The sequence below is a fragment of the Sinohyriopsis cumingii genome, chromosome 3 (genome assembly GCF_028554795.1).
Source record: "Sinohyriopsis cumingii isolate HCF-2022 chromosome 3, ASM2855479v2, whole genome shotgun sequence".
Lineage (NCBI taxonomy): Eukaryota > Metazoa > Mollusca > Bivalvia > Unionida > Unionidae > Sinohyriopsis > Sinohyriopsis cumingii.
Window position 1 is genome coordinate 48,664,564 of NC_142963.1, and position 17,156 is coordinate 48,681,719.

The 17,156-nt window shown below is 37.6% G+C and overlaps 1 protein-coding gene and 1 long non-coding RNA gene across 2 annotated transcripts in view; one reads left to right on the plus strand and one right to left on the minus strand.

Moving 5' to 3' along the window:
• The window catches only part of LOC149802816 (poly(ADP-ribose) glycohydrolase-like), a 277,168-nt gene that overhangs the window by 202,737 nt on the left and 57,275 nt on the right, over positions 1 to 17,156 (minus strand). Inside the window, exon 15 of the mRNA XM_089952264.1 lies at positions 2,156 to 2,316. Coding sequence (XP_089808390.1) covers positions 2,156 to 2,316 — 161 coding nt within the window. The remainder of the gene's footprint in view (positions 1 to 2,155; positions 2,317 to 17,156) is intronic.
• LOC149802817 (uncharacterized) lies at positions 9,600 to 11,557 on the plus strand. Its single transcript, XR_016420098.1, has 2 exons — positions 9,600 to 9,815; positions 11,389 to 11,557. It is a non-coding gene; the product is annotated as an uncharacterized LOC149802817 (long non-coding RNA).

Below are 17,156 nucleotides of genomic sequence, written 5' to 3' on the forward strand. Positions count from 1 at the left end.
TCCCCGGAAATTATACTGCAAATATATATATATAAATTCCGAAAGTTTAATCACGCAAATGAAGCTGAAAATATGTCACAAGATTCTGTTCAAAATGCTTAGTAAATATTAGCTTTAGTTTCAGACTGCTTACTATACTAACTCTCCCGGCCATGACTGACTGACACCCCCCCCCTTGCAAAATGCAAAAAATCCTGCAGGCGCCCATGTGCATAAGCTCTCTTATTGACATTACAATATCTACTGGTGTTTATTAACAAACGGACAGAGAACTTCACAGACCATACCTTTAAATATTATTGTTAATTAATTCTCCTTATTAAGCCTGTCACTGTAACAAAACACGTGCATTTTAAAAAGAGTTTGGACACCCTTTGAAGTTTTCTTATCCAATAAAAATTACATCTCAGTACATGCTAAAGTGAAGACCACAGACCATTGGTCAACTTGTCTTATTGTTTCATTATAATAATACAAACATAAAATATAAAAACCTTGTTATTTTCCATCATTTTATTCTATGATATACCCCACTATTATCTATATTGGTGAGTTCAAATAACAAGTAATGCATATGATCGCTTGTCCTTATAACATCTGCTGTATTGATAGCACATTGACAGAATTCCATTTCCTTAATGACAGCCTCATTTCTCTACTGGCAGCCTCGCTGATTTGACCTCTTCGAGTCTTGCCCTCAATCTGGTTTCAACCGAAATAACCAAAGCACTAAGCATGTTTAATTACCGTGTAAATAACACTGCATAGCCATGTGGTTGTTGTGACAATACACATCGTAATTAAAACAAGAATGAATTATTGATTTAGTGATGTTTATTGATAATGGAATATAGTAAGGTTGTAATACATGAGGATTAACACACTTGTCAGGTAACTGAAAATAGTCTTTTTTTCTTGTTGCAAAAGCTACAAATAAAAACCACCCTGAATAAATACAGTCTTGTACACTGAAAATTTTGTTTCACCCCTTTTTCTCTCAAGCATGCACACACATACATGCACTCACGCGCAGTAACTAAAACGTGATTTCAAGTTCTTTATTTTTTATTGCAATTTGATAATGAGATTATGGCTGCTGTAAAAATACGAGTTGCAATTAATTTCTTGACGATGTGGACTCATATCATTGCGTACAATTTACAAAATAATACCCATAACTAATACATGTTCAAACCATTTTAATCATTTTGCCAACATTACACAACATAACAGCTACATGTGCTCTAAATGCAGACGAGCTTGCACACTGAGGCATAATACTCTTTCTCTCTCGTTCACTAACAAAACAAAAATTCTATCACCCTCTCACTCTCTCTACTTCTCGCTTTCATTCACTAATAACAACAAAATTCTTTATGAGTATTTTTATTTTTATTGTAATAAGATTCTTGAGTTGAGAGCAGAATGTTGTTGTTGTTGTTGTTGTTGTAGGGTTTAACGCCATTTTTCAGCACACGATAGGCTATACATGGCAGCCAGTATTAATGGTGGAGGAAGAACCCGGGAAAACCCCAGGAAAGAACCACCGACCCACGAGAAGCTACTGGCAGGCTTTCTCACATACCCACATTGGCCGAATCTGAGACTCGAACCCACGCAGAGGTGAGATGGCAGTGATCCATGATGGAGAGCGCTTTAGACCACTTGGGGCCTCGAGATCAGAATGAGACAGAAAATATATGTATACTTTGTATGTTTGTACTGTTAGGTTGTCGACTCAAACTTGTTCAGGTTAAGATCCCTTTATTTTTCGTACATGGTCAGTACCACCAAATGATAATTATTTTACATATAATTTTTCGTACACTGAAATTAATAATTATTTTTTCATGTATGAAAAATTACATGAAATATGGAGTTTATTCTGATGACAGGTAAAAAAACAACATGCATCTTTGACAATTTAAGAACCATGTGATACTTAGATAAAACGTAACAGACATTCAGGAAATGAACGTGCTTATGAGATCCCATTGTCATCTAGCCCACTTGTATTTAATTAAGTAAATAATTTAACATTGTAATTAATCTAGGAGATGGACAGATGAATGGATGGACAGTAAATGGATGCCCAAGTCATCACTTTTTTGAGCTTCTACCTGATAATAATAAATGCATGTCTGATGGTAACTACCTGCTGAAGTTGATGGAAGGAAACTTTGAAAACTCTGAAAAGTGTTGTTTAGTATTTCTCTGTGGGAATGTACAGAAGAATGCATTGGCCAACAAGCTGGCTATCTGCTGCTGACTGAAGGTTACACTCTTTGACTGGCCTTTCTTGAGTAGAGGAATGGGCTTTGAAAGAGAGAAGAAAACAAAATATCAAAATTTTAAATATTTAATATTATCTGCCCAAAATTTTATAACACACACACATTCTTATATTTGGTGGATACTGATGGCTCGGGTATGGAACTGCATACCAAGGACATTTGTTCTGGCAATGTTAGAACAAAAAGAAATACAGTTTGAGGCAGCAAATTAATAGCAAATGGTGATGTATCAAGGAGGGAAATGTAATATCAATTCTAAGGAATATGAAATTTAGCAAGGCAAGTCAGGACGCACATGTTTACACAAATATTCGTATAATTCATGCAAACTAAGGATGCACACCATTTGACAAAATCATGGAGACCGTGGATTATTGGTACATTATGACCAACGAGGACATGTTTGCATATCTAGTCCAGTCTTAACAATCAATAAAACCGCTCATGTGGCCTAGTGATAAGAGCGTCCACCTCACATGTGTGAGGCTGCAGGTTTGAACCAAGGCCGAGTCATAACATAGACATAAAAATGGTACTAACAGCTGCCTTGCTAGACGCTCAGCATTAAGAGCTTAGTGTTAGGACTAGTCAGAATAATGTGACTGCGTGGGACATCATGCTACATGTCTGCAGCATGATGCCACAGTGCTCAAAATCACTATAAACTGCCTAACTGCAGACATCGTAGTGATATGGCTGAAAGACTGTTAAAGCTATGTTGAAATCAAATCCAAATCGCATACTAGTATTATGTAACTGTAACCTCCATAAGGGTTTCGTCTACAACTGTTCTTTTGGGCAATTACATTATTATTTGAATATATATCTCGTTGTTATTGACTGACTGATGAATTTATTGATTGACTGATTGTCCTGCATTTAGACTTTAGTAGGATTAATCCACCGCTTTGGAGATCATGCTGTAATAAATTTGGAGTATGTACATTTGGTTATAGTGCCCCATTATAATGAATTCTTAGATTTGTGTGATTACTTGTTTGATTATTGGAATGGAAATATTCCTTGGCCTGAAATAGTTAGCCAAATAGTAGGAGCAAACTTCACGGATTGAAGTGTTAGTGAGTTTCCATGATGCCATGGTTGACTTTTAGTGAATTCAGGTCTAAAGCGCCAGAGTGTCCCTGAAGTACCACAGTACCACAGTCCCTATTAAACCTAGTGGTGTACATTGGTGGTTTGACTGCAGTGGCAGTATTTACAGTAGGAAACTGGTAAATTACTCAAAGGAATAAACAAGAAGAGACTCAGCAGATACTGTTTATGTTGCCATGGTGGCAAATGTGATGCAGTTGTTCTTGCGAAATGTGCCTTGAAACCATAAATTGACTGGCCTATGGTGGCATAGTAAAAATAGTTCCCCATGTTAAGGGAATGTTGTTGTTGTTTTTTTGGGGTTTAATGCCATTTTTCAGCACATGATAGGCTATACATGGCAGCCAGTGTTAGTGGTGGAGGAAGAACCCGGGAAAACCCCAGAAAGAACCACCAACCCACGAGAAGCTACTGGCTGGCTTTCTCATATACCCACATTGGCCAAATCCAAGACTCGAATCCACGCAAACAGAGATAAGATGGCAGTGATCCATAATGGAGAGCACTTTAGACCTTTCAGCCACTCAGGGCCACCGTGTTAAGGGATAGTTGTATAGTTTCTATGGCATGAACTGCTGACGGTACAGAAACGTTGATGAAGAGAAAAAGTGCAGATGTGTGGTTGATAGATCTTTGGCAAGTTGTGAGACCTATGGTCTTGCATTGGTTAGTGAAAAATGTATGTATAGAATGGACACATCAATTTACAACTGAAGTTGTATAGAAGTCACTGGAAATTTGGGGTAAACTTATGACTTCTCGTGTAATCACGACAGGGTTTGACACCACTTGGTCAAGCAAATACCCCTGACTTGCAACAATACCATTTGGCTGGATCTGAGCATTTATGGCAGGAAAATTGCCTTATCGGCAATGACTATTCACTTTTTGACAAAACAGACTAATATTTTCATTGCATAATACATGTACGAATCTCTCTTGGGCATTCTCACAGTTCATCTTCCAAATCACGTAGTTTATACATTTGCTAATTCATGGTACCTCGTAAAGGTGTTTTGTATTGCTGATTGGAAGTTTTAAACAGGTTTTATTTGCGTCGCCTACTGAAAAAAAAAAGACTAAATGAGTAAGAATATTAGTCTAATGCAGCTCTAAATAAATGTTCTTTTAAGTTATAAATACAAGTTGGTCAAGTACAACATCCTGAGCATTCTGACTATTGTTAAAACCTCTTTAAAATTGGGGAAACAATATAGATTGATGCCTTGTGTTTACATTTTGTGTGTTGTTTTAATAAGACTTCGTTTACAACAGAACTATCAATACAAACATAATTCATGATATGTAAAGCAAAGTCATCAAATCACCAACTGAAGCAAGTATGTACATTTAAAAGAACATTCAATGCATACAGTTTATGATTGTTTGGACGTGAAGTTGCAGGTCTAAAGAGCGTGATAATGAAAAACAGATTGCTGTAATTAAATGGTTCATTTTGGAACTGATCATCTTTATGATAAATGTTTGACTTCTATATAATATATTTATCTTTTTATATATTTACTGAAGTTCTGTGTGTGTAACTTCCAAATTCGTTTAGCGATAATTCACTCTCACCTGAGTGTTTCTTTTCTCATTTGATTCACATCTGTTCTCTCCTGTTTGAATACTAAGTAGGTAAATGATGAAATAAGGGCGGATATAGCTCAATTAATAATCATAAAATAAACTTTGCAAATCAAGGATGTCTTTTCAATATCTTTACATGTGTAAAATCTTTCCACAAACAGGACATTTTAACTTTACAGATGGGTTGGATAATTAGGCAATTTCAGCACAACTCTACAATGAATTCATATGTATTTCCAATAGCATTTTGATGAACTTCTTTCATACATGTCATAGATTTATTAACATGTATTGGACATGTATTGTATGAATGTTTCCCAACACTATTGTCTCACATGCATGAAATATTAAAAAAAATAACTGGGACTGTTATATACACCAGCTTTTCTTCTTATAGTTTAGTTAAGTAGTTGGCATTTGATGCTTGGGTCTAAGGGGAGATAATACGTTTTTTGCAACGCATAATTTGATAGTGAAGATCTCTCTTTACAGGTTTTCCACCGGGCAATCAAGGACATGGATTCGGGTGTGTGTATCTCCAGCTTTGGAAGAAAGATACACTCCAAAATTGCAAACAAGCACCAAGCGTGTAAACAGGGGCCCGCTACAAATCATGATTTTACGTTATTCTAGGCTAAAATAGTTGCAAGACGCAAGATTTTACCATTTTTCCAACCTAGGATGTTTTCTGTTGGAGGTGTGTACTCTGTAGGTTGGTGTGTAATCTCATGAATGTCCATGGTTTACACCAAATACAAACACACACACACACATACAGTCAAAACTGTCAACAGCTGTCACTCATGGAGTAGGAAAAAAATGTCTATTGCACACAGGTGACCACTACACTGGTTCACCTTTAAAAAATAATTTTTTAACAAATACAATGCACTGATTATTATTATTAATATTATTATTATTATTATCACATTATCAAGATTGTTTTAAGTGCACTGTACAACAAAGTTATAATTACTGGTAGATATTGTTCTCTCCCAAATTTATGTCCCACAAAAGTTTGCTGTATCATGCTAACTTGAATACATCCTACACTGATCTTAGATTGTTCATGCTATTCAAGCATTATCCAGATTAGACATTTGCTCAACTTGCCAGTATCGAAAGATAGCTGGCCTATGTGAAAGGCCTGTGATGAATAGAAAATCAAAAGATAGCTGGCCTATCTGAAAGGCTTGTGATGAATAGAAAATCAAAAGATAGCTGGCCTATGTGAAAGGCCTGTGATGAATAGAAAATTAAAAGATAGCTGGCCTACGTGAAAGGTCTGTGATGAAGAAAAAAAAAAAAATAGCTGGCCTATATGAAAGGCCTGTGATGAATAGAAAATTGAAAGATAGCTAGCCTATGTAAAAGGCCTGTGATGAATAGAAAATCAAAAGATAGCTGGCCTAAGTGAAAGGCCTGTGATGAAAAGAAAATTGAAAGATAGCTAGCCTATGTGAAAGGCATGTGATGAATAGAAAATCAAAAGATAGCTGGCCTATGTGAAAGGCCTGTGATGAATAGAAAATTAAAAGATAGCTGGCCTACGTGAAAGGCCTGTGATGAAGAAAAAATAAAAAGATAGCTGGCCTATGTGAAAGGACTGTGATGAATAGAAAATTGAAAGATAGCTAGCCTATGTGAAAGGCCTCTGATGAATAGAAAATCAAAAGATAGCTGTATATGGCTCTTCATTGTGACCTATAAACTGAAACTTCACCTGCCTTCACAAACATGCTTTGAACACTGAATGACCCCCGACCCTAATGAAAAAGGATGCAACTTGTATCTCTTCTCAAAGATGAACATTTTTTCTTCAGTGATAACTTTAATTCACAAGCAAATAAATATCTAACTATACCTGCCACACTAACACAAAAGGTAACATCTATTTCTGGTGCAATAACACAACTACTTTACCCACCATCCAGCAAACCCTCTCCTGTAAGGATCGAAACCACCATACTTTCAAATCTGACATGCTCACACCTTTGAGTCTGACAGTATGACTGGAGTACACAATATGAAATTCTTAAACATTGATTGACGTGATATGCCTTTATCAAAACAATGCTTTGCTCATCAAGCAAAAGGTGTATTTAATTTACATACATGAAGCAGTCAATGTTGATATGCTCCAGTGACCCCTTAAGGCAGGATGAAACCATTGCTTCATTAGGAAACACCTGGCTGCTGATCATAGAAGGCAGGTGACCATTGAATACAGGGTATTTATATAGGAAATCTGCCAAGGGTATAGCAGAATGTCCATCGTGACCAGGTGACCAATGAACACAGTTGACCGTTAGAACAGGTTTGACTATATCTGCAATTATCTATAATTATATCACTAAAGATGACTGGGAAACTATGCAGATCAATATTTAATACCTAAAAGCAAACAACTATCATGATCTGCATGTCAATCTGGTCTCCAATCTTCAATAATGAAGGCATTTATTTTGCTAGAAGAGATATACATTATAAAACACTTCATCAATTTTGCTATGAGACAACCATGGATGAGACAACCATGGGTGTTTATTCATGTAAGGAGTCATTGATGCATGAAATATATGTCAAAATGACCTACTCTTGGAAGATGTTCAAACCATGCTCTTTGACTCTGTTACCAATAGTGACTTGACACTGACATAAGTCACTGAAGTACAATACATATATATATATATATATATATATATATATATAGATACATACATACACAGTAGTCCCCCTCTTGAACGGACCCCCTGACCAGCGGCCACCCGCTCCTTATGGCCAGAATCCATTGGCACTGACGAGTTTGTGTTCAAAAGTACCCCTCACGAAAGGCCACCCGGCTAACGCGACCAGCATATTAGTGCAATAATATGAAATTTACCCCTCACAAGCGGCCACATTTTATTTGAATATGTATCCAGAACCACTATTTTATTCATAACATGTGTTAAGTAATCCGATTTCTGTTTCCCCGATGTCAGGTTTTTGTTACTGAAAGAAGTGTTGAGTATTTACCACTAAGGTTAATATTATATCATTTACGCCTCACGAGAAGCCAACTTTATTCCATAAAAACCGAGAAAGACTCAACTTTTAATCCATACAAAAGGGTACATACATGTAATCCAATTAGCCTTACTGCTGTGTTATCATAAGATGTCTGGTTCAATCACTGATAATTGTTAAAATTACAATTATTGAACAGTAGTAACAGCTAAGAAGTGGCAGTATCGATGTACAATACCCAAGTCAGCAGGAAAATGGCTTGGTAGCCTTTATGGCTTCCCTTAGTAAGATGTTGAGCATGTTCACTTTGATAATCAGTGGCTATTACTACTGACAATAATTGTCAAAATTACGAACCCTAACGGCCGCGAGGTCAAATCTGCGTGATGTTAATGGTACATATTGAAGTCGTTTTGGCTTCTCTCACTTAGTGTAAAGAAATGTATAAAAACAATAGGATACCAGACTGCGACTAACGAATCACGTGACAAGATCACTTCCTTTAAAAACACACGGCAAAATGTTTAGATGCATACAAAATTGTTTTATCAGTAGTGTAGTTGGCAACATGAATAACTTACTGCAAAAAGATCAACATGTCATCGAGGAAAATAGATAAACAATATCGTGAAAGACAATGAAACAATTCTGCAGAAGTGGGAAGGTGAAATGGACAGAGAAAGGAAGATTGTTTGAGCCAGGAGACGTTTATATCCTGATTTGAATGACAAGAAAAAGCAACAATTTTGTCAGTTGAATTGGGATATGACAACTTTACCGTAAGGAACGGATGGTTGCACAGATTTCAAGTGCGACACATTATCAAGTGTTCTGTCCTTAGTGGAGAATCAGTTGATATCAATAATGAAGTTGCCGAAGATTGGAACAAAAGACTAAACGATATATGCAGGGGATATGACAGCAAGGATATTTTTAATGTGACGAGACTGGTTTGTTTTTTAGACTGTTACCAACAAAGTGACAGATGATGTGAACTGTAACATAATTATAAAGACAGTTTTAAAACTATATCAATGGTTCTTCATTGCATTCTTTTGAAAATGATGACATAGTTTGTTTTACATTTATTTCACATCATGCATGTGATTCTTTAATTAAAATATTAAATATTTAAAATTAAATGTACTTGTGACTTTTTTCATATGTATTTACTATTCGCATTTGTCATCCCCCCTAGAAAGGCCACCCGCATTATAAGACCACTTCCCTGCTGTAATAGGGATGGCCTTATAAGAGGGAGACTACTGTATATATATATATATAGAATATATGTATAGTATGTACGCTGCATCAATGATATACCACGAGATGTATACATTTTTCATTAAAAGGAAACGAGGCTTGCCCGAGTTTCCTTTTAATGAAAAATGTATACAACAAGTGGTATATCAATGATACAGCGTAGATACTATACATATATTTTATTTATACCACATCAAAGTTTTCATTTTATATGGGAGATAAAACTGACAGCCGCAAACAGCGCACTTTAAGGGAGTGAACTCTTCACAACCCCTCGCATGTATGTACGCTCAGAAAAGAAGTTCTGTAGTTATTCATAATTTCCTGTACACTTCATTCTTATTAATTTATATATGTTTCCTTTAGCAATATTAATGAAATGAAAACACAAGGCTGATAGTTAACATTGAAAATATTTTTAATAATGTGCATGCAAACATTGAATTTGCAGCGTTCGTTGTCATGAACAGTAACAGTGCGGCCATTTGCATCGATAGCAACCGTACGATTCGAGCCGGAAATGTCAAAATAATGAAGGAACAATAGGTAATTAAACAATTTAACCTTAACCACATTTCATTGATATCGTTTATGTCTATATTTCGCTATTTCTACTGACTGTCAGTGTCACTTTCAATAATTCTCCTACGTTCCCGCTGTGTGGGCCCTGTTTGAGAATTCGCCTGTTGAAAGTTGACCCAGTTAGGGATCTCGTTCTTGCTTTCCGTTAGGTTCATAACAAACATATTTTGAACGGTGATGTTTGATCCGTAGAATGGGTTGCTGATAAACTTATTCTGCTGAATATTACACATTTGGGAACTTGATATACTGCAGCTGTGCAGCTGGAAATTTATTTGTTGTGGGGGTGGGGGTTAACATCATCATTACTTGGTTGGCCGGTGTTGCTCAGGTAATTGGAGTAAGTCTGTTGTTGTTTTTCACTAATGTTTGAGTAGCTGTTTATAGACTGCACGTTTTTGTGGCCAGAAATTTGCATGATATCAGTTTGGGGGGATGTTTTTGTCTCTTAACTTCTGAATTAAGTACTTGCGGCTACTTGTGTTTGTTAATTTCTTTCTGTCTGTAATATTTGCCTTCTCTTTCATTTTTTCATGATGCATCCAACTTTGTTAATTCCAACGACTTGTTTCCTAAACCATTTTGGGTCTGTCGCTGAGATTGGATTAGTGTTGGGCGCAATATAGAAAGGATCTTCATGTTGACAAAAGTCTGCTGGTCTTAGATCAGCATACAGTTTGTAGATAGCAAGTGGATCTCTCTCTTTGTTGTTTTTGTTTTCATACATCTTAGGATTAATATCCCTGATGTCCTTGACATTGTCTCCTGTTCTTGTTTTTGTCTGCCTTTCACTGAGTTCAAGATATGCGAGGCCATTCACATCTTTCTTTAGTGTAACATTCCCCCCATTTCAGATTGTAATGTTCAGTCACTCCCCTCAAACCAAAATGTAGAGTTGTTAAACCACAATGTGTTAACAATGGCTTCGGGTGTTTCCATCCCCATTAGTTTTTTACTATACAAGGCATTTATTTCTTCATCTGTGATTGGTTGACTCCGATTGGGTTTATTTCCTTTTCCTTTAGATTTTAAATCTTTTCGCTTAGCCCGAAGAGCTTCCCTTGTTAATGCAAAATTTGTGTCTGTTTGTCTCATGATTGTACTTGCATATTTCTTGATTTTAAGGGGGCAATCAATGGAGCTGATGATGTTTCTTAAGCTGTTCGGTTCAAACTCATATCCATCTTTTCTTCTAACACTGAGTATAAAACAAGCCAGGTGCTGATCCAATTCAGATGGGTTTATCTTGTCTAACTTTCTGAATTCATTTTTTGACTGCAAGAATTCCGTCACTAGCCTTACATCAAAAAGTGTCTTTTTTAAAGTGTTTTCATTCTGCTTACTTTCTATAAATTTCAGTATATCATCAGGCTCTTGGTGTACAAATCTGTCTTCCCTAACACAGTGATCATTATCATTTACAAATGTCTCAGCCATGTCTCTATCAAACTCTCTAATTAACTCACAGTTTAGTAGAGTAAATGTTGCTTCTTGATCTTGCTCCTTATCTGATGTCTTTGTTTTCTTTTTTCCACAGAGTTGCAGTGTTTGATTTTTGCCAGAGGGAGAGACTTGAAACAGCAGTGTTGACAGAGATGACAGCAGACGACACAGGGTGGAGCTCAATAATATTTATTTCCTGAATTGAGTATTGTTGGTTTTTTTAAATAAAAATGTTAGTTTCTATAAAATATTTTACAAGAAAACCATTATTTTGTTATTTGTTCCTTTTTAAATGTAATATTACAAGAAATTCATATCCATGTTTAGAGAGTATAATAGCTATAAAAACATCTTCATTATGTGTATTCATACGCCATGGGCAAATCACAATTTGATATACCAATACTATTGGTATATCAAGTTGCTTTATACCAACACTTCAAAGGCCATGTTATTTTTAATAGATGTGGTATATATATATATATATATATATATATATATATATATATATATATATATATATATATATATATATAGATATACACACACACATCATAGTGACCTACTTTTGGTTGAAAAGTGTTGTACAACAAACATCATCAATTTTCAGGACTCTGTGACCAATAATTATGCAAGAAACAAACTAAATTGCAAAACCAAAACAAGTTCAATGCAACACGAAATCAGTGAAAGTGATCTACTTTGGAAATCTAAGTATTTTACCCAGCAAGATGTATTGATAAATGAAGCTGCACAACTTGATAACCTACAAAACATAAGAAACCGAAGTAAATAAAAAAAATTCATCATTATCAGGGAAGCATAAAGTGCAGGTACAATGATTTCCTAGAGGGAAATTACTGTTGTATGCATATAGTTGTGTTCATGTAACATGACCCTGTAGTTAAATGTATTTGAGTAATTTACCACAATACTAAAGGTATAAGCAAAGTAAAAAATGTCAAAGTTTTAACAGTTTTATCTTGGCTGTAGCATTTCACACATTTAAAATTATATTATAAATTAAAATAAACCTGATCAATGAAACCTTGCTTATTTTCCCACAAACTGGGTGAGATTATCAGGCCCAGTACCTATGCATATTTTCCACTTGAAAAAACAAAGAGTACGGATGCCAGAGCTTCACATACCCTTCTGTGGCAGAGCATTTCTGATCACTGCAACTTGTCTTGGGTATCATTATTGAGCTAAAGGAGGAAGTTAGCTAACTGTGAAGATGACAGATTTCAAAGTATTGATGAGTTTCCATTACACCCACTGGAAGAAAACTCTCCACTTCTCCTTGTATGCATTCAAAGTGATGGAGTTGACCAATTCTATACATCACTTTTTTTGAGAAATGTTTAAAGGTTTACTCTATATGAGTCAGGCATGCTGGTTCTGCAACTCAAGGTTCTTGGGCATACTAAATTAAATAGATCATTGACAAATAATTATTCCCACCTGCAAGGGGTTATCAGGAATAGACTGCAAACGGATTCCCTTACATTTTGCTTGCAAGACAGAGCATCAGAGAGGATGGGGGAAAGAGTATGCATTGAGATTGTTCCAGTTCATGGAAAGCACGTCAACTATACAAGCTTTCAGATCTGGGACTAACAACAAAGTCAGGAGATTTGTGTTCAACCTCACTGCATATATGTCAATGAATAATCTATCCCCTATTGGGTGCAGATTCAACTAAAGATGAGGGATACATGGAGGATTTGGTAAACTGGCTGAATCCATTGGGACAGAGTCTGCCAGAACAACAAGTTTGCCTTGGATATGGCAGACTTGGATGTGGACTTGTTGATGATGACACAACCTAAGAAAATCCCAAACCAGATGATAGAGGGTAAAGAATCACCACCATTAAGTCTGAAGAATCATCTGCTATGATTTCGTGCATAGGGGCCTAAGATGAGATATGCTGCCTCATTCAGGAGACTCAAGAGATGAATAAATATCCAGAGACTGAAATATGAGTATATCCAGAGACTGAAATATGTGTCTCTGAGAGAAAGCATATTTTTTACCCAATTACATTACGTTAGGAATATTAGCCCGCTACCTCGTGAATCCAGCCCTACTAAAGACAAAAAACATCTTATCCTGTATATTTTTAGATAGACAAAAGGCAGTAACTCTGGTCTATTATCTCCACTTGATACCACCAGGAGTCGCCAGTTTTTAGCTGAGTGAGACACTAGTGCGGATGCTTGCATGGTGGGTGGTTGGGAGGGTTTTTAAGCAACGTGACTGGGTAAATATTCTCAGTGAAACATAATTTACTTAAAATATTTGCTTTCTCTTTCGATCACGTTCCCCATAATGACCTAAGTAACACAGCCCAAGATCCTTTGATCTGGGACTCATGTGTGTGTATATATATATATATATGGCTGAGAAGATGAAGTTGAGATCTTCTCACCTCCTTAAATTTTCACTGGCAAATCCAGCTGTGTTGATTGGTCTATTTGGGTCTGGTGGCCATCTGTGCTGCTGCCACCGGCCCTACCAGATCCAACTTTTGTATTTGCGATGCTAAATCTCTGAGGTAAAAACTCGAGAAGGTTTACTCTGCATGCCAGACAACAGCTTCTATAATGACTCAAATTGAAACATTGCATTTGAAAGCAAGCCTCACAGAAATGGCTCTAATCTTGTGAGCTGTAACTGATCTTCAGAGCTCTCAAAGTATGCTGAGCATATAACCCACTCCAACCACAAAGCAAGGTCTTGAGGGGTGATGTTTTGTTTTCTGACCTTGATCGGGAAGAAATGATATTTACGCATGTCACGACTTGTCTCTGTGTGTCTCAAGTAGTGCTTGAGGGCACAGATGTGAGGCTACTCTGATCTGTGAGATGTCAGGGTATACCAAGCATATGATCCCGTTCAGCCAGGAATAAAGGGCATGAAGCATGATATCCAGTGTTCTGTCTCAGAGAGATTGCTCGAAACTTTGGTGCAGAAAGCTACGTGAAAAGAGACATTGCTCATGCTATGACTTGTCTCTATGAGTCTCAAGTAGTGTTTGAGGGTGCAGACAGTATCTTGCATGGCTGCCTCTCTAGACTTGTCTATGGGAAAGAGAGGACAATGATGACTCATTGATTACCTACCAATGGCAACTGATTACTGGCAGCTAGGCCTGGTTGTGCAAAGAGGACTACTGAATAATCCGAACTGAACGGAAGATAGGATAGGTCAACTGAAAGGGCATGAAGCTCACTGATCCTGCATGTGAAAGCTAAACCTATCAGGAAGCATGTCTTGTATGATAGGAACTTTTCGAGGGGCCCTGAGTGGTCTAAAGCGCTCTCCGTTACAGATCACTGCCATCTCACCTGTCTGCGTGGGTTTGAGTCTCGGATTCAGCCAATGTGGGTATGTGAGAAAGCTTGCCAGCAGTTTCTTGTGGGTTGGTAGTTCTTTCCAGGGTTTTGCCTCCACCATTAATACTGGCCTCCATGTATAGCCTATCTGTGCTCAAAAATGGTGTTAAACCCTACAACAACAACAACAACAACAACAAGGAACTTTTCGAAGCATGAGCGAGAAGTTTAAATTTGCTTGAGTTGAGCCAAATTAGAACCCAAGACAAATTCCATTTTGGAAATAATGTTATGGATTTTGGTTGCAGGAAATCAAATTGTCTAACAGATCTGAGAGATCTTTATCATGCCCAATGTCACATGTGCCATGATGTCAGAATGTGTCCTTTCTGGGATATTGATGCTTAGAGGCCATTCCCCTGGTGTCACTAACAGTACTGAAGGTTAGCAACAGGTTGGTACTAACACCATGTGCACAGGCAGTGGTACTCTAAGTTATTTCCCACCTGGGGTTCTTCAGTGAGATTCAAATGGTCAGCCAGCCTGGATTGCCATACTGATGTAGGAATGATGGAATTTCAGGTGTGATCGTGACTGCTTGATTAAGTAGACATATAATGGGGTGCCAATATGAAGGCAAGGCTTGCATAATAAGACAGCCAAGCGGGGTCAGGTCTGCTACTGTATAATAGCTGAGGAGTTGCAATAATTCTCCTGATGAAGTCCAAGTCTTGATAAAAATGGACTTGATGAGTTCAATGATTCTGGGAGTGTGAACACAAGGGGATGTGCCAGATTCTGGTTGGTTCAGAAGTCCGTGTCTAAATGGATGAAATTCGGGGACACATGGAGGCCTGATTTTCCCAGTTCATGAAAAGGCCTAGATGATCTAGCAGAGAAGGGAGATAGTTCCACCTTGGACGTATCATGTGTTTCTTTATTGTTGTTGTTGTGGGGTTTAACACCATTTTTCAGCACATGATAGGCTATACATGGCGGCCAGTATTAATGGTGGAGGAAGAACCCGGAAAATCCCGGAAAGAACCACCGACCCACGAGAAGCTACTGGCAAGCTTTCTCACATGCTCACATTGGCTGAATCTTAGACTCGAACCGCCGCAGACAGAGGTGAGATGGCAGTGATCCGTAACGAAGAGCGCTTTAGACCACTCGGCCACTCGAGGCCCCTGTGTTTCTTTAAGATGCTGTCCAGGTACACTGATGTCAATGTAGATGATGCCACCCGGAATAGTGAGATGGCAGAATTCCTAGTGTGAGTGAAAGCCCAGGGGTTGATGAGGGCTGAAGGGAAGAACAACGGGTTGATAACAGTGGCGACAAACGAGGAAACTAGCAATAGACCTGGTAGATAGGAATGTGGAAGTATACATGTCAGATCGAGACAAACGACATACTCGCCCAGTCTGATTAGGAGGCAGAATGACATCACGTTCCCCATCCTGAATATGGTGAAGAGACTGCAGTTAATGATGGACCTCCACCTGCTGTCAAAAGCAAATCTTGAATGATGCATTGGGGAATGTGTCCTTAGCACAAGATCCCGTGCATTTTATGAGCGACTGTATCCTATTATCGAAAGACATCCATCTCCTGATCAGATGGTGTACTGTGTGGAGAGGCAAGGGGAATGTTGATGAACGAAACCCAGTGCCTCTCCGACTGACCTGGATCAGCCCCCCCCCCCACTTCTGAGGGAACAGGAAGTCCAGTGAGTTCAAATCGGTTTCATACAGCCACTGTACTACTGCATAATAGGGGTCAGTGTGGGTGCACATGCGACTATTGATGACTCATCACCTAAGAATGACTTTGTGGTGATTGTTAACGAAGACTGTCATAGAAAGACAGGCATCTCATTCCATGAGCTGTAGATTATTAGATGGGTTATTGTTTTGGCAAAAGTGTATTGCATTTCTCTGGTTAGGTAATGTATTTCAAGAAAAAATTGATCACTGATCCTGAACCTGATGGCGAAACAATGAGGGTCATTCATGATGCTATGAAATATTAAAAAAACATCAGTGTATGATGGTTCACCTCTGCTACTCAAAAACAAGCTTTTAAAACATAAAGATGAAACAAAACAACCAAAATTATGGACCTGTGACCCTGACTTTGAAGACAGAACTCCAAATATGAAATATAAGACATTTGCTAGTTATAATATACAAGTATATCATTATTCATCCACTTATGTTAAACATGTCATATGGGAGAGAGAAGGGAAAATGTTACTGAAATCTTAGATATTGGCCTAGGACTGTAACCTTAAAGATTGGACACAAAGATACAGAGTGGAGATGAAAGTGCAAAGGTGAAGACTTGTAAAACAGATCCATGACCATAATCCTGAAGACAGAACTCCAAGTGTGGTATGTTGTTGTTGTCGGGGTTTAATGACATTTTTCAGCATAAGATAGGCTACACATAGTGGCCAGTATATCTGGTGCAGGAAGAACCCAGGAAAACCTCTGACACGAGAAGCTACTGGCAAGCATTC